Below are 18,735 nucleotides of genomic sequence, written 5' to 3' on the forward strand. Positions count from 1 at the left end.
TGCCCTGATTTTTGTTATTTCTTCTTGTCTGCAGGGTTTGGGTTTTGTTTGCTGTTGCTTTTCAAGTGTGTTGAGTTGGAGTGTTAAGTCATTTATTTGTTCTTTCTGATTTTTTGATGTAGGCACTTAGAGCTATAAACTTCCCTTTAAGGGCCGCTTTCGGTGTGTCCAAGAGGTTTTGTCGTGTTGTATTGTCCTTTTCATTTAATTCCAGGAATACTTTTATTTCTTTCTTAATTTCTCTTTTGACCCATTCATCATTCAGGAGTGTGTTGTTTAATCTCCATGTGTTCGTGTGGTGATTAGGGCTTCTTCGGGTTTTGATTGTAAGTTTTATTGTATTGTGGTCTGATAGAATACATGGAATTATTTCAATCTTTTTGTATTTGTTGAGGTTTGTTTTGTGCCCCAGTATATGGTTAATTTTGGAGAAGGTTCCATCGGGTGCTGAGTAGAAAGTATGTCCTTTGGTGTTTGGGTGGAATACTCGGGAGATGTCTGTTAAGTCCATCTGATATATGGTATTGTTTAATTCAGACATCTCTCTGTTAACTCTCTGCCCTGTTGACCTTTCTAATGGAGACAGTGGGGGATTAAGTTCCCTACTTAAAAATGAAATTGGGTGCTCCATGCATATATGTTTATGATTGTAATAGCTTCTTGATCGATTCTTCCTTTGATTATAATGAAGTGATTCTCTGTATTTCTTCTAATTACTTTTAATTTGAGATCTATTTTGTCAGATATTAGAACTGTAACTCTTGCTTTTTAGAGCCATTTGCTTGGAATATTTTTCCACCTTTCACCTTAAGGTGGTGTCTGTCCTTCAAAGTGAGGTGAGTTTCTTGAAGACAACAAAAAGATGGGTTTTGTTTCTTAATCCATCCGCATATCTGTGTCTTTTGAATTGGGAGTTCAGTCCGTTAATATTTAAAGTTAGTAATGAAAGACGGATATTGAATCCTGTCATTTTTATTTCTGTTTATATTCTTGATATAGCTGTACTTTTCCACAGTTTTAACTTCTTTGAATTTCTTTCCACAACCCCTCAGGTATAGTCATTCCTTTCTTTAGCTCTTTGTATTGCTTCCAGAACTCTCTGAAGGGCTGCTTTTGTGGGTATGAATTCCTTGAGCCTCTTTATGTCATGGAAGATTTTTCTTTCCCCTTTGACTATAATAGACATTTTGGATGGGCATAGTAATCTGGGTTGGCATCTTTGGTCATTAAAACTGGGAATACTTTGGTCCAGGCCCTTCTGGCTCTCATAGTTTGCACTGAAAAGTCAGCTGTAATCCTAATGGTTTTCCTTTGTATGTGACTTGTTTCTCTTTTGCAGCTTTCAGTATTGTTTCTTTGTTTTGTACGTCTAATGTTTTTACTGTGATGTGCGGTGGAAAGTTTCTTTTCTGGTCCTGTCTGTTTGTTGTTCTATATGCTTGTTGTATTTGTATGGACATGTCTTTCTTTAATTTTGGGAAATTTTCTTCCACGATTCTGTTGAAGATCTGGTCCATGCCATTATCTTGGGAGTCTTCTCCTCCTTGTATGTCCATGATTCATAAGTTTTGTCTTTTTATGGTGTCACACAATTCCTGCATATTCCGTTCTTGGGATTTCTTAAATTTTTCATAATCTTTGCTTGAGTGATCTAGTTCGTCCACTTTATCTTCCAGTCTTGATACTGCATTTTCCATTTCGTTCATCCTATTGGTGAGGCTTTCTCCTGTCGTTTTTAATTGGCTTACTGAGTGTTTCACTTCCTTCTTCATTTCAGCCTGAGTATTCTTCAATATTTCTAACTCTTTTATAAATTCATTTAGAAGTTTATCCCTATCTTCCTTTAGTTCTCGATTTCTTTGTGTGTTCTTTAAATTCACTGACTTCTTTTATGATGTTCATAATTGTTCTTTTGAGTTCCATGTCCTGTATTATCTCTAGGAGGTTCTCATTGTCCTCCTCTAGAGGACTCTTGGTATTTGGTGGGGATATGTTATTTTGGTTTTTCATGTAATTATTTTTTCTCTGTGATTTTGACATGTGAATTTCTTTTGTAGTTTCTGATTCTTGTGTGAGACTCAAGCCTTCAAGTTTAGGTCTGCTTCTTTTTGTGAACTTTATGTGTCTTTGTGGTTTACTTTTTGGGCATGAAAAGGTGGTCTGTCTATGCTTCTGGTTCTCTCTCTTGATTTTATATTGGAGTGGCCAGATTGCTTTTGTCTTCAGGAGTTCCCACAGAGGCCCAATTCAGGTGAGGGTCAGATGTTTTCAGGCTATCTCCTAAGGTATAGATCGCTCCAGGAATGATTTTGGCCTCAGGTATTTGGGGTTTGGACTAACCTGGGAGCCTGGCCCAGGAAAGATGCTAGTCTAGGGCAGCTGGTGGCTGTGCCACTCAGAGATGCAAAGGCAGATGGGGCAGGAAGAGGCTCCAAGGACTCCTGGGTACTGCACTGAGGTACTGGGTTGGTCTGGATGTAAAGGATCAGGAAGAGGAAAGGTCAGCCTCTGTGTCCCAGAAAGAGGCTGGTGGGTGGTGCAGGCCCAGGGAAACAGAGGGAGGTGAGGGTGGTTCCAGGCCCAGAAGCTGTGCTCCTAGGGCCCAGAGTAGGCACTCCATTGGTCTGGAGGATAAGGATCAGGAAGCAGCATTGGTTCCCCAGGTTCTGGGGCCCCAATACAAGGAATGGGACAGGGCCCCGAACTCAGAGGAGAGAATGCCGGGGGAGATGGCAGGGTGAATGAGGCTGGGGGAGTCAAGGCGCAGAGGGTGCAATGGACTTACCCAGGAGAGAGAGGCCTGTGTGTCTGCACTGTTTCTTTTTATGTAGTCTTCAGCTATATTCACGGACTCTGTAGGGTATTGTATATGTAATTTTTCACTAGATTTTTGGACTAATACAACTCCCATTGGTTTTTTATACTAGGTAGGCACTCTTTATCTCTCTCTCTCCTCCTTCCTTTTTAAAAAAAATATTTTCTTATTTTTATTTTATGTGTATGTGTGTATTGCTTGCATTGTAGGTAAGTGCACCTGTGTCATGCAATGCGTGCAGAAGACAGAAGAGAGTGTTGGATCTCCTGGAACTGGAGTTACACACAGTTGTTAGCTGCCATGTGGGTGCTAGGATTGGAACCCAGGTCTTCTGCAAGAACAGTGTTCTTAACTCCTGAGCTATCTCTGTAGCCCCCTCTCTCCCTATATTTTCCTCCCCACCATCCCCATTTAAAGTGTCCCCATTTTCCCCATTTCTCCTTTGATAGAGTTTGTATGCTATGATCCCACCTCTCTTGAGCTCCTTCCCCTTTATTCCCACAATTCTTTGTATAGCCCTCCCTCCTCTTTAACTACCCCCTTTTTACATATTTCTCCCTTAGCAACACCTGTCTCCTACTATTCTCTCTCAGGTTCCTTCTTTCCCTTTACATCCATGGTTCCCTTCCATTTTCCTGGTTCTCGCAGTTACATCAGGATATACACTCACTTATAAGGATTTGGTGCTAGGATCCACAAATGAGGGAGAACATACATCTTTTGTTTTTCCAAGTCTGTGTTACTTCACTTAATGTAACAGTTTCTAGTTCCATCCATTTACGTGCAAATTTCATTGTTTCATCTTTCTTCACTGCTGAGTAGAACTCCACTGTGTAAATGTGCCACATTTTCTTTAACCACTCATCCAATGAGGGCCACTTAGGTCGTATCCATCTGTTAGCTATTGTGAAAAGAGCTGTAACAGACATGGTTATACAAGTATCTGCAATAGAATGAGTCCTTTGAGTATATGCCAAGGAGTGGTATAAGCAGATCATGTGGTAGGTTCATTTTTATTTTTATTTTTATTTTTTTATTTTGGTCTTTTTGAGACAGGGTCTCTCTGTTGCCCCAGCTGTCCTGGAACTCACTTTGTAGACCAGGCTGGCCTTGAACTCACAGAGATCCGCCTGCCTCTGCCTCCCAAGTGCTGGGACTAAAGGCGTGCGCCACCACACCCAGCTCTTTATTTTTATGAGTTCTCCACAATGCTTTCCATAGGGTTGCAAGAGTTTGCAATCCCACCAGCAGTGAATGAGCATTCCATTCTCCACATCCTTGCCAGCATTTGGTATCATTTGTTCTCTTGATCTTAGCCAGTCTGACTGGGGTAAGATGAAATCTTAAGGTGGTTTTAATTTGCATTTCCCTAATTACTAATGACGTTGAACACTTTTAAGGATGTTTCTTGGCTGTCCTTATTTCTTCCTTTGAGAACTCTGTTTAGATCTTTAGCCCGTCTTTAAAATGGGTCATTTGTTTTCTTGATTCTTTGTTTTTTGTGTTCTTTATATATTCTGGATTTAAACCTCCGTCAGTTGTGTCACTGGTGAAGATTTTTTTTCCCACTCTGTGGGTTTTCCCTTTACTCTCTTGATTCTTTCTTTTGCGATACAGAAAGCTTTTTAGTTTTATGAGGCCCCACTAGTTGATTATGGAACTTAATTCCTGAGCAACTGGTGTCTGATTTAGAAAGTCCTTTCCTACACCTATGTCTTATAGGTTCCTGCTCATGTTTTCTTCTACCAGTTTCAGAGTTTGAAGTTTAGCAGGTTGGCCTTTACCTCTCTATCCTCATCCTGCAGTTTTTTGAGTCAATACAGCTATGCATCACCATGCCCAGCTTCTTTTTTATATTAACTTCATGTAGTATTTGATATTAGTACTTTACTTTTATGTAAAATTAGTTTTCCTGAGCTTTAGATGGATTGAGATTCAAGGTAGCTTATTCAAGATAGTGATGGGAGGGAATGCTGGCTGGTCAGTTTTTCAGAAGTTCACAAGAGTTGGATTTACCTAGCATCTTTAGAACTTGTCATGGAGCCTTTGCTCTTGTTTGCTGTGGGAAAGGACAGAGCTCTTCCCAGTTGTGACTGTTATTCTTAAACTGGCCTATTCTTAATGAATACCCAATTGGCTGTTTTAGGCTTCTCCTGTTCTGCTGTCTGCTGGTACTCCATTGCTTCTTCCTGAATAGATGTCATTACTGTGTATTTGTTTGGTGATGGTCTCACACAACTTCTATTTTGTGATTGTTGGCACTACCTTATCACATAGTTTGTTATGAATGCTAAATGTGGACTTCAATTTTTTCCTTATTAATTGGGAGTATTTCGAAAATTATGTTGCTGCTGTATCTGTCATCTGATCTTTACAGAATCCTACCTACCTTCCATTTTTACTTTAAAAATGCATTTTAAAGCTTGATTAGTATATTTTTTTAAAACCAGATTTCCTCTTCCCTCTTTTTGAGAAGGGAGGAGAGAGTGGAGAGGGATTGTGGTTTCACTTACAAACCTCATTACATTAATAGATGTTTAAATGAATAATTCTAACCTTCTTGCAACCTCCTTTTTCGTCAGCAAAATTTTGGATTCTTTATTGGAAACTGGCTGTTATAACTCCTCAGAACTGTCCCCATGTTCACTGGAAAATCTTTGCTTAACACATTGATTATTCTGTTATTTTGCATTGTATTTAGAGATTCTGACAAAGTATTCTGCCCCTCCCATTTAATATGCTGACATACACATTGTATTGATTTTTGAAGATTCTTCTTTTATTGTTTTACTTGATTATAAAAAAAACTCTATAAAAGAAAACAGATGGACAGTAATTATAGTCATAATTAACATCTTTATTGTATTGAGTTCATCCAAGTTAACAAAAAACTCCATTGGGCGCTAGTCAATAATGGGACAAAGATTAGTGATATCAGAAAATATAGAAAGTGAACAGATGGATAAGCTTTGCTTTACTGATAATGAGAAAGTGTGAAGTTGAAATAATGACATTCTTTCTCCCCACTTCAATTTGCAAAAATTTTAAAAGCTTAATAGTGTTATTGTGGTTGCAGTGAGACTTATACTCTATGTAGACCTATTCTTTTGTTAGGGCAGTCATAAAACCTCCTTGGGTTTTATGCTTTGGTTTGAGGAGCCTATATTTTTCGAAAACATTCTGAATAAGTGGTGACTTTGATTCTGTATGTATTTGTCTATATGTATGCTCTATGCATTGTTCTAGGTTGTTACTGTTTTCAGGATAGCCCTCCATTCATGTACTGTGGATGAGATAATCTTATAATGCCATTTTAGAAAGTAATTTGGCATAGTGTGTTTCAAGAATTGTTGTCTGTTTAAAAGATTTTTTTTTCTTTATGTGAATGAGTATATTGCCTGCGTGTAGGTAGGTACACCTGTGTTGTACAGTGCCTGTGGAGGTCAGAAGAGTGTGTCAGATCCCCTGGAACTGGAGTTATAGACAGCCTCCATGTGGGTGTTGTGAATTGAACCCGGGTCCTCTGCAGGAGCAGCCAGTGCTCAACCTCTGAACCATCTTTCCTGCCCCAAAGATTGTTTGTCTTTTTGTGCACAGAATTCCACTTCTGAGGTTCTCTATTAAGGAAGCAACAAAAATATAGTAACATATTCTTAAAAATGGTCTATATGGCAAAAAAAAAAAACAAAAAAAACCCACAGCAAAAAATGGTCTATATAGCAAAGACATTGAGTTTGAATGTCCATTAAAGGAAAGTGGTTAATTTGATTTTTACATTAGATAGGATAGTATTCATTCAAGTGTGAAGAGTCAGGCAGAAATTTTGCATGAATGCTTAGTCACTTTTTTGTTCATGCTAATAACTGTGCTAAAGAACATGTATATGAAAATTTCCAGAATGACAAATTAACATTTATTATATTAAGGTGGTGGATTTTTTCTTTGGCTTTTTGAATTTCAATTTTCTGTAAAGCAGTTGTATGCCATAAGATTTATGTTTAAAAAGGTTTAATTGTCTCTCTACTTATTTTGCCTTTCCGTTTTAGTGATTTACTCTGTGCAAGTTAATATTCTACCTATCTCTATTTAAGACCAGGTATTTGTTCTAGGTGTGAGTAGTTTAGAGTAATTAGAAATTAAGAGTTTCAGAGAATGCATATAAAATTATCTAGGCTAAAAATGTCCTGCTTATTTTTTTGTATCTTTTAAAATTTTTAACAGGTTTGTAGAATGGCTTCTGACTACTCAAGAACATGTGCTAGCCCAGACAGCATTCAGACTGGTGATGCTCCCATTGTCTCTGAAACCTGTGAGGTTTATGTTTGGGGGAGCAATAGCAGCCATCAGTTGGTAGAAGGCACACAGGAGAAAATACTACAACCCAAACTAGCTCCTAGTTTCTCTGATGCTCAGACTGTAAGTTCTCTGTATACCTTGTGAATTGGTAGCTAATGGGGTAAATATTCATACTTTTATTTGCCTTAAATAATGTTATTTTTTTCAATGAGTAAAATTCTTAGTTGAGTGTTTCTTATCTATGTTATTTCTATACCATTTGCATCAGTTTTTCATTTTAATCTATTAAAATGCATTTTTGGTTTTTTACCTCTTTGACAGTATTTCAACGTTAAAAAATTAAATTAGGACATAGATTTGTAAAAAACATAATAAATGGCAGCAGATTTTACCATTATATTTAGCATAAGTATGACTTCTCCCTTTCTTAGATTGGTATTTCATTTTCTTTAAACATTTTTAAAATTAATTTTTTAAAGAGGGCGTTGGAACCATTGGTGCTGGAGTAACAGGTGCTTGTGAGCCACCTCATGTGGGCGGCTGGGAACCGAACCTCAGTCCTCTACAAGAACAGCAAGTGCTTTTACCCACTGTGCCACCTCTCCAGCTTGGCATTTCATTTTCTTTTTCTTTTTCTTGTGTGTGTGTTTTTGTTACTTTGCAATTTGCTATTGGTATAATGCAGTACTCGAAGATGTTTGAAGATGTTTCTGGCATTTTGTTTTCAGTTTGTAAGTTTGTATTAATATGGTTATTGGCTATAAACCGCAGGCATACATATACAAATAAATAAATGTATTTCTTATTTTAAAACCTAATATATACATGAATTTCAGCACAATATGAAATTACTATGAAAAATCCATTAATATTTTGTTAATTTTCTACTTCTTACATTTCTATAGAGAATTGTGTCATTTTCAGCTTTAAAAGATTTCCTTTTACCTTCTTTAATAAGCCTGACCTAACATACTATACTTTGATTTTCACAAAGCATTTTATATTTATGATTCTGTTTGTTCCTTTGTAGATTGAAGCTGGACAGTATTGCACTTTTGTCATTTCTACGGATGGTTCTGTCAGAGCTTGTGGTAAAGGCAGCTATGGGAGACTGGGCCTTGGAGATTCCAATAATCAGTCTACTTTAAAAAAGTTAACCTTTGAGCCTCATAGGTCTATTAAAAAAGTTTCATCTTCTAAAGGCTCTGATGGTCACACTTTAGCTTTTACTACAGAAGGAGAGGTCTTCAGCTGGGGAGATGGCGACTATGGGAAACTGGGACATGGAAATAGTTCAACCCAGAAATATCCCAAGCTTATTCAGGGCCCACTACAGGGAAAGGTATGTGCTTTCCTTTTGGATTTAAAAAGACTTATATACAGTGGTGTGATTATTGACAATATTTTTCAAATTTTGATGTGTTCTTTTTGAGTTACCTCTTGTCCTGTACTCTTTAGCTTATCTTTTATATATTTGTTATAGAAGTTACAGAATGCTTTCACATGTATTATTGAATTTTAGTTCCTTGTAGATTTCAACTTTAATTCTCTTTACTCATTCATTCATTCATATTTTATGTATATGAATGTTTTGCCTGTGTGTATGTAAGTACACCATGTACACACAGTGCCCATGGAGGCCAGAAGAGGATGGTCAGATCCCCTGGAACTGGAGTTAAGGATGGTTGTTAGCATGTGGATGCTGAGAACTATACCTGGGTCCTCTATAAGAGCAGCCAATGCTCTTAACCACTGAGTCATCTCTCTGGCCCCTCAGCTTTTATTCCTTCCAAATATATATATATAATATATACTATATATTATATATGATATATATATATATATATATATATAGTATATATACACATATATGTTTCCACATATGTGTTCATGTGTATGCAAGTGTTTGGGAATGGGGGGTGGTGGGCAAAAGTCAACTTAAGGAATGTTCCTCAGGAAAGCTTTCTACTTTGTTTTTTGAGACAGGGTCTTGCTGTGGCTCATCAATTAAACTAGACTTGGTGGTCAGCAAGCCCCATGGATCTTCTTATCTCTGTCTGCCCAGTGCTGGAATAACAGACATTTGCCAGCACACCTGACTTTTGCTGGGGTCCAAACTTGGACCCTTTTGATTTCACACTGTCTTAGTTTGTTTCTTTATTGCTGTGACAAAATACTCTGACCAATACCAACTTGGGGAGGAAAAGGTTTATTCAGCTTACATCTCCCCGGTCACAGTTCATCAGGGAGCCCAAGGTAGGAACTCAGGGCAGGAACCTGGAAGCAGGAGCTGGAGCACAGACCATGGAGGAACACTGCTTACTGGCTTGCTCCCCTGGCCCCTGTTCAGCCTGCTTTCTTATGCAACATAGGCCCACCTGTCCAGGGGTGGCACCACCCACAGTGGACTGGGCCGTCCCACATCACTCAACAATCAAGAAGGTGCCCCATGGACATGGCCACAGGCCTGTCCAATGAAGGAAATTCCCCAATTGAGGCTCCTTCAACCCAGGTGTGTCAAGTTGATACTAAAGCTATACAGCACAATGGCAAACACTTCTAAATTGAACCATCTCTCCAGCCCTTGAATGATGAGACATTTAAAATGGTTATGTCATTGCCAAGAGTTCCTTCTAAATAATTTTTGCCATTAAAAACAATCTATTTTTATTTTTGTTTTACTTTTCTTTAAATAAGTAAGACTTATGTAGGTTTCTCTATTTTAAGACTGTATTCCTCCCCTGAAATTTTTCATATGCAAAATCTTTGTAAAGTGTAAATTTTAATTTTATAACAATGCAAATAGTACATTTTTTTTCTTTCATGAGATGTTTTCTCATAAAGTTGGCTTTTAAATGAGCTCCACACAGTAGTAACTTATAGTATTTTAATTTACTTATCAACTGCAAGGCAAGAAACCTTACAACATCCTAATTTTTTTGTTGTTGTTATTGTTTGGGACAGGTTTTTTCTTTGTAGCCCTGGTTGACCTACAACGCACTATGTAGACCAGTCTGGCCTCAAACTTATATCTACCTGCCTCTTCATCCTGATTGTTGGAATTAAAGGTCTGCATCACCTGCAGGTCTACATCCAGCACTACTGCTACCTTCTCCAAGCATAGTTGCAAGCCAGGGAACCACCCCCCGCCACCCAAAGAGCCACGGTTCCCACATAAGGGTGACTCGGGCCTACCCTTGCCTCCTCTTTGAGACTCTGCCATCTTGTGCCCTGCGCCTCTGAGATTCTGAACATATTTATGGCCCCATTTCCCCACTATGCTCCCCCCATGGTGGGATGATGGAAGAGGGTTGCCCCAAGGAAGAGGAGTACTCCCACCCCTGCCCAGATCCTGCCCATCACCCTGGCCCTCAAGCTACCCCACCACCAGGCCCTCTGTCATGCCCCTTCAGTTTCATTAAAGATTTCATGGTGTTTTTTTAAAAATAGGTGTGCACTATCAAGCACAAGCCCTCTGTAAACATCAGAGATTGATGAGATTGTTGATAAGGTACAGAGTCTGCTGGGTGTGGTGCCACACAGCTGTAATCCCAGGTAGAGACAAGAGGATTGCCACTTTTTGGGCTGCCTGGTCAACGTAGTGAGAGGCCTTGCCTCAAAAAATGAAAACATGTTGAATATAGAACTTTAAGGAACTTCAGCTGAATATTGTTTACAGTTGTTCTTTTTCTGATTCTTATTTCCATTTCTTATATATATTTTTTAATATTTAATTTTTATGACAGCATAGTTTGAGCACTGTGAAGGGAAAATGTCAAGAGCATTTTAGGATAATAATTTACAGATACAACCCTAGAAGTTCTCAGTGTATTTCTAAAAGTGAATTCTCATTTTTGTAGGTTAAAAAGACATGGAGATATTGATGCAGACTTTCTTTTTCTGTATGTCATTTTTTTAGTTGCTAATGATTTTGATCAGTGTTAGAGGGTATAAGTGATCCTCAAGTTATATTGCTATATGTCCTTACTTCCTGATTCTACTAATCAGAGATAATTTCTTGAGGATAAAGAGGTGCTCTGAGGAGTTTAATATAAGCTTATGTGCTTATATTACCCTTATTATGCAATGACTTTTTCTTATCAGTTAAGATGAGAGGTTTTATCTGGATTTAAAAGCTTGTCATTGTTCCATGGTTGATTGATATTGTGACATTCCTGCTAGTGATTAGACTGATGGCCTCAGAGCCCCCTGCTAGCAATAAGTGTCTCTTTCTGAATTGAGAATTGTCTTATCTTTGAGTAGAAGCTGGGGATCATGCTTGGCAAGCAAAACACAAATACTTAACTTGACTGCTTAGCCAATAGCCTTTGTCCTCAGTACAACTTCCACATATTTATATGCATGAGTTGTGGTAATAATGCCTCTGAACTGTGTGCTCATCATATTTACTTATGTGCAATGCAGGTAGTTGTTTGCGTATCAGCTGGATATAGACATAGTGCTGCTGTCACAGAGGATGGGGAATTATACACATGGGGTGAAGGAGACTTTGGACGATTAGGTAAGTTGTTTTTAAAATTGAAGCTAGTCCCACAGAATAGAAATGATTGATTAGAGGATAGAGTTCATAGCCATTTCTTTTGTTAGTTTTAATCTCAGAATAAGGTATATTTTTATAGATAATGCCTAGATTCTGGTTGCTGATATCTAAGATGTAATTAAATCTATCAAGTCTATCCATTATTTATTGTAACCAGGCACTTTAATGTTTCAGGGATAAGAAGCATATCATCAGGGTTGACTGTGTCAGAGCTTAGATAGAATGTTCTAATGGTTTAATAATGTGCGTAGATCCCCCACTTAGGGAACAGCCTATCTATTTTTTTCATATTTAATTGCATTGAAAAATAAGTGTTAGCATTTATGACCTTTGAGAAATTATGACTTAGAGTAAAAAGAGTTAACATTGTTTCTTTGTGTTCTGTTTTATCCAAGGTCATGGGGACAGTAACAGCCGTAACATTCCAACATTAGTAAAAGACATCAGTAATGTAGGAGAGGTTTCTTGTGGAAGCTCACATACCATTGCTTTATCTAAAGATGGCAGAGCCGTGTGGTCCTTTGGTGGAGGAGACAATGGTATGTAAAAAAAAATTATTGGTAACTGGCTTTTTTTCTTAAAAATTAAAAACATTTTCTTTTTCAAGTAGATGTGCATAGCATAGAAAAATTCAAAAGTCAAATGAATAGGAATAAAAACTAAAAGAAATTCTGTTTCTTTTTTAAGATTATTTATTTATTTATTTATTTATTCCACATGATTAGAAGAAGCATCTCATTACAGCTTAAACATTATTCAGTAACAATTTCCAGAGCAAGGATACATCTCTTCTGATTTATTTATTTTTATTTATTTATTTTTTTTGGTCTTTTTAAGACAGGGTCTCCCTGTAGCCCCAGCTGTCCTGGAACTCACTATGTACACCAGGCTGGCCTTGAACTCACAGAGATCCACCTGCCTCTTCCTCCCGAGTGCTGGGATTAAAGGTGTGGGCTACCACGTCTGGCTCTCCAATTTATTTTTATTTTTAAAATTTTGTATCTGTGTGTATCTGTGTGTGGATATGGGCACAGGAGTACAGGTGCCTGATTAAGCCAGAGACATCCCCAAGAGCTCTAGTTACAGGTGGCTGTAAACCACCATAGGGTCCTAGGAACTAAACTTGGGGTCTCTCTAAGAGCAATATATGCTCTTAACCATTCAGCCATCTTTCCAGACCCAAATTCTGTTTTTATTATTGTTACTTTAGCCATTGTTAATGCATGGTAGACAGATTTCTCTCTCTATCTCTTTGTAAAACCAGTTTCTCAATGTCGAGACTTCCAATTTTTTTTAGTATTAAAAACAATACTTTGTCTGTTCCTAGCATGTGAGGACACAAGAAGACAGTTATGTATAAATTAGGACTATAACTCAGAACAAAAGAAACTGATCTCAATGAATGACCAAATCCTTATCTACTTTGATTAGATACTTAGCAGTATGAATGCTCACTTGCCCATATTGATCAACAATACTAGGTATTAAGATGAAGTAATTTAAGTGAGTTGAGATGGCCTTCTTTTGCCAGTCCAACAAAAACTAAAACAAAAAATTGTAATAATTTAAAAAATAATTTAAGGAGTGAAAATAATAAAATATAATTTTTATTTTGTTGATTTTAGTCTATAGCCCTGGTTGACCTGGGACTCAGTATATAGACCAGGCTGGCCTCGAACTCACAGAGATCTGTGTGCCTCTGCCTCCCGAATGCTGGGATTAAAGATTTAGTGCCTGGTTTTTAAAAATTATGTGACTATATGTTTTTGTAGCATCTGCCAGCTCTTTTTCTATTCTTTGTGTGTGCGTGTGTGTGTGTGTGTGTGTGTCTGTGTCTGTGTCTGTGTATTGCCTGCATGTATGTGAGTACACCTGTGTCATGCAGTGCTGCAGAAGTCAGAAGAGGGCTTCGGATTCCCCTGGAACTGGAGTTAAGGACAGTTTGTAGCCACCATGTGGGTGCTGGGAATTGAACCCGGGTCCTCTACAAGAGCAGTCAGTGCTCTTAACCACTGAGCCATCTCTCCAGACCCATCTTTTTTCTTTTTAAAAAAAAAACACAGTTCACACTATATAGCTCTGGTTGGCTTGAAATTTGATATGTAGACAAGGCTGACCCCAAACTTGTGGCACTCCTCTTGCCTCCCAAATGTTGGGATTACAGGAGTTCTCTACCATGCCTGACTTTATTATTTATTTATTTATTTATTTATTTATTTATTTATTTATTTATTTATTTATTTATTTATTTTTAGTTCTAGCCATGTGGCCTCAAAACTGCAGCAATCCTTCCGCCTTTGCCTTCCCAATGCTGGAATTACAAGTTAGTGCCACAATGTCTGGTTAACCTGTCAGTACATTTAAAGTTAGAAATATGAAGGCTGGGGAAATGGTTTCACAATTAAGAGCACTTAACTGCAGAGGACTCGAGTTCAGTTCCCAGCACCCATGTCAGGATGCTCACAACTGCCAGGGGAATCTAAACCCTCTTCTGTCCTCCACTATCACCCAGGTGCATTTTCTCTCTCTCTCTCTCTCTCTCTCTCTCTCTCTCTCTCTCTCACACACACACACACACACACACACACACACAAATAAGAAAGAAAAATAAAATCTAAAAGAGAAAATAGAAATATGCCATTAAGAGGGGGCTGGGGAGATGGTTCAGCGCTTAAGAACATTGACTGTTCTTGCAGAAGACCCAGGTTCAAATCCCAGCACCCACATGGCAGCTAACAACTGTCCGTAACTCCAATTCCAGGGGATCTGACAGCCTCTTCTGTCCTCCGCAGGCATTGCATGACACAAGTGTACTTACCTACATGCAGGCAATACACACATACACATAAAAATAATAAATAAAATATTATTTTTAAAAAATGGGCCTGGAGAGATGGCTCAGCAGTTAAGAGCACTGACTGCTCTTGCAGAGGACTGGGGTTCAATTCCCAGCACCCACATGGTGGCTATGAACTGTCCTTAACTCCAGTTCCAGGGGAATCTGAAGCTCTCTTCTGACCTCCATGGCACTGCATGACATGGGTGCACTCACATGCAGGCAGTATACTCATACACATAAAATAAAAATAATAAATAAAGGGACAAAGAAAAATTATTTTCCATGTTTCTTTAAAGTGCTTTGATTGAGATTAAGATATAAAAGACTATTGTTGATTGTTCACTTTCTTGGAACAAAAATGTTCATTTGTTAATGTCCTCTGCTATCAGAAACTTATAGATTTCTATGTCTACCAGGTTATTGATGTAAAGATTAGAGCACTTTATTGCATTTATTGCTTAGAAAAACTATAGACTTTTGAAAATTCTTTAAATTGAATGGTTTTCTTTATATATATATATACACATAGGTAAACTTGGCCATGGTGACACCAACAGAGTATATAAACCTAAAGTTATTGAAGCTTTACAAGGAATGTTTATTCGCAAAGTTTGTGCTGGGAGCCAATCTTCACTTGCTTTGACGTCAACAGGGCAGGTAGGATGAAGGAATGAACATTACAAAGAATATTTCAGAGGACTAGGTAACTAAAAAGCAATAATTCTATGTAAAAATTGAAATAAAAGAAAAACATTTTTAGGCAACACAACAGATTAAAATACTTTTGTTGTTCAAGTGGAGTATCTGAAAAGCAGCCAGGTTTTCTTACCTGCTTATGTGACTTACATACATTTTCTTTTAGACCCCTGTTCTTTGTATTGAGTTAATACATTAATTTAGTACTTAGATCCCTTTAAACTTCTTGCCCAAATCATACTGGCATGTAATAATACATGTTAAAGATTAGTGAGTGAAAGCAAAACATGAACTCGAGGGAGACCAGTGATACAAACTAAAATGTCAAGAAGGTGATCAAAAAAGAAGGTAAAGAGAATACTTCCATATGGAAAATAATCTGAGACGGCTTGCTGTTTCTGAGAAACAGAATTAGTTATGCTTAGTCAGAATTTATTAATCCCGTAAAAATTTTGAACTTTACATGTATATTTTGACTCTTTCCCCACTCTTTGCTGGTGGTGCTAAGGAGATACCATGTATGATACCAGGCTGACAATATTTTCTCCTTATATTGACCAGTGATGGTAGTGAAAAAGTGAACCAACCCCTTTTGTCTCACATGTAGGTGAGCCCATTATATGCCTGACATTGGTATAAAATTATTCTCTAATTCACAAGGCAGATGACCAATAAGGTTAAATTTTTACTTAGTTTAGTTACTCTTTAAGAGACTGGAATGCTTCATATGCTGAAAAATCTAATTCAAACTATTTGTCGCCTTGCATTTCATTGCATTAGTCAGTTGCATCCTTAAAAACTTCTTTTATAGGCTTTTCACTGTGGATTTTATAGTAAGAATCCATGAATTTAAATCAACAGGTGCTCACTTATTTGATATATATCCACAGGCACATCATAGACTTCCCTTGAGTGGTGGCATATGCTTTTTGTGTGCTTTTGCATGAATTCATTGCATTTCTGCTTTGAGTACAAATGAACATGTTAGATAATTATTTGAATTTAAAGTTCTATAACTATTGGTGGTAAATAATAAACAACAAATCTGTTAAGTTTCAAAAGAACTTTTAAGTTATTTGCTATATGGAATAGTAGAATCATAGGTTTTTTTAAATTATGTGAAGTCAAATGTGTATGTTTATAAAAAATAAAGTAAGACAAATGGTTTTCAATAATGAATTATTCCATTTACTATTACACCTACGGAGCATGGAGTGTATTAACATTTGCTTTGTACTCCATCTGCCTGAGTTCCCTCAGCTTATTCACTGCTAATTTCCACATAATTGTTACATGGAAATACAGGTTATATATTTTTATGCAGCACAGTCTAACTCCTAAATGCAAGACAGGTATTCCTTTTGTGTCTGTGTTTAGTTCTGGGAATAAAACCCAGGAGTTTGTGCATGCTAAGCAAGTGCTTTACCCACTGAACTACAAATATTCTTTATCTGGAGCTCACCTGAAGGAACATACAAGAGAAAACTGAGAGGACCTACTGAATACCAGAACTGTGTTATAATTAGACTTTTACTAATTTTTGCTGTCCTGTGTTCCTAATCTTGTTAAAATAAGCTTTACCTTACTAGAATTTTGTTGCATTCTTTACTTGTATTAAGTTTTCTGGTAGCTTACCAGACTATATGGCTTCCTTTTTTTTGATGAAGAAATCTAACCTGTTCTTATCAGCCTTTCCTAAAATAATTTGAAGACAAAAATAATAACAAAAGAGCTTTAGACATAAGGATAAAGAGTATATATATAATCATATCAGAACCAATTGAAAGAAAAGTTACTCACTTTGCTGATTGCTTTCTTCATTTTTGACTGCCAAATTGACATTCATCCCTTGATCTTCCTATCTTCTTCATAGGAATCTAAATCAATCTAAATCAGCCAGTAGTTATTTTGTTATGAATCAGTAAAAGTAAAAATGTTGAGGAGAGCTATGATTCACATATTTTTCTTTGTGATAATTAAAATTATTATAACAGTGGGGAGAGGAGATTTTAAAACTAAATCCTAAATTCCAGTTTTGTGATTTATATAATCCATTTTGTATTATATTATACCTTGGTTTAATCTGTAATTTAAGAAACATGCTAAACATCTCCTATCTTTCATTTTTATCTGTGACCGTTAGTTTCTCAGCCCAACTGCTTGTCTGCCTACATATTGAATGTTTAAAAATAGCACAGTAAATGACTGACCATCTGTTTTTACTTATAGAAGATAAGGTTTTATATTTTTCTTGTGAAACAAACAAAGCATAGATAATTTGCTAAAATGAAATAAATACTGTTCACTTTCCTGGGTGTGCTATGGTATGATATATATTTTTTAATGTCCTTATATTTTAGAGAGGCTTGCTTGCTTGAAGAGTTGGGGTGGGGTTGATCAGGTGAGACAGCCAAGGGTTGGTATGTTTGCTTCTCAAGTAGCCTATTGAATCTCCTGGCACCATGACCATCCTTAAAATGATCAAATCAGTAAACGTTATTTTAACATCGGAGAGTTATCTAATATCAAACCACACCCCCGTTTGATAGGTAACTTCAGTTAATAGTTGCTTGTTTTTGAACTTAACATGTATTTCTGTCTTCTCAGGTCTATGCTTGGGGCTGTGGAGCTTGTCTAGGTTGTGGTTCTTCAGAAGCTACTGCTTTGAGACCCAAGATTATTGAAGAATTGGCTGCCACAAGAATAGTTGATATTTCTATAGGAGACAGTCACTGTCTGGCTCTTTCTCATGGTAACATCATTTTTGTTTGTTTTAGTATTTTGATGGAGAATATATGTAACCCAGCCACAACTTAATCCTCTTGCCCTAGCCTCCCTTGTGTGGGGATTACAGGTGTCTAAGTCATTTGTTTTTAAAGGCATAGTGTCAGTTATTCTGTTTCTTAAATGTAATTCATTTAAGTTTAAACTTTCTTTTATACTTTGTTTTATTTTTAGATAATGAAGTTTATGCCTGGGGCAATAACTCTATGGGGCAGTGTGGCCAAGGAAATTCCACAGGTCCTATTACTAAACCAAAGAAAGTTAGTGGCTTAGATGGCATAGCTATTCAGCAGATCTCAGCTGGAACATCACATAGTTTGGCATGGACTGCTCTCCCTAGGGACAGGTAAGTGTTTTGTTTAAACATTCTTATGTTTTAATAGCAGTAGCATCAGTAAAAACAAAAATAACTGTACTTTGCTCATAATAAGCCCTCTTGAACATTTCTAGTATTGATTCTGTGTTACAGAAATTACATCTAGATCCCTTGTCATGTGAATCCCTTTTCATGTGAATATTGAGACTATGTACATTTCAAAAGCAAGAAGCTATATAATGTATTTTAGATATATATATATTTTTTCTTATTTTTAACCCAGAGTCGCCCTCTGGCCCCAGCCGGCCTTGAGCTTACTAGGTAGAGCAGGCTGACCTTGATCTCACAGAGATCTGCCTGGCTTTGCCTCCCTAGTGCTGGGATTAAAAACATGTGCCACCGTGCCTGGTTTTAAGATACTATTCTAT

The 18,735-nt window shown here is 37.2% G+C and overlaps 1 protein-coding gene across 10 annotated transcripts in view; it reads left to right on the top strand.

Moving 5' to 3' along the window:
• The window catches only part of Herc1 (HECT and RLD domain containing E3 ubiquitin protein ligase family member 1), a 199,422-nt gene that overhangs the window by 34,686 nt on the left and 146,001 nt on the right, over positions 1 to 18,735 (top strand). For 9 of the 10 annotated variants that reach the window (XM_029556090.1, XM_029556083.1, XM_029556082.1 and 6 more), the window contains exons 4-10: positions 7,037 to 7,231; positions 8,142 to 8,453; positions 11,537 to 11,633; positions 12,068 to 12,211; positions 15,041 to 15,168; positions 17,815 to 17,959; positions 18,166 to 18,337. In XM_029556090.1, the coding sequence (XP_029411950.1) occupies positions 7,037 to 7,231; positions 8,142 to 8,453; positions 11,537 to 11,633; positions 12,068 to 12,211; positions 15,041 to 15,168; positions 17,815 to 17,959; positions 18,166 to 18,337 (1,193 nt within the window). Of the gene's footprint in view, positions 1 to 7,036; positions 7,232 to 8,141; positions 8,454 to 11,536; positions 11,634 to 12,067; positions 12,212 to 15,040; positions 15,169 to 17,814; positions 17,960 to 18,165; positions 18,338 to 18,735 lie in introns of those variants that run through there. The other variant, XM_029556091.1, reaches the window with a different exon arrangement.

The sequence above is a fragment of the Nannospalax galili genome, unplaced genomic scaffold (assembly GCF_000622305.1).
Source record: "Nannospalax galili isolate Female #2095 unplaced genomic scaffold, S.galili_v1.0 scaffold407, whole genome shotgun sequence".
In the NCBI taxonomy this organism is placed as follows: domain Eukaryota; kingdom Metazoa; phylum Chordata; class Mammalia; order Rodentia; family Spalacidae; genus Nannospalax; species Nannospalax galili.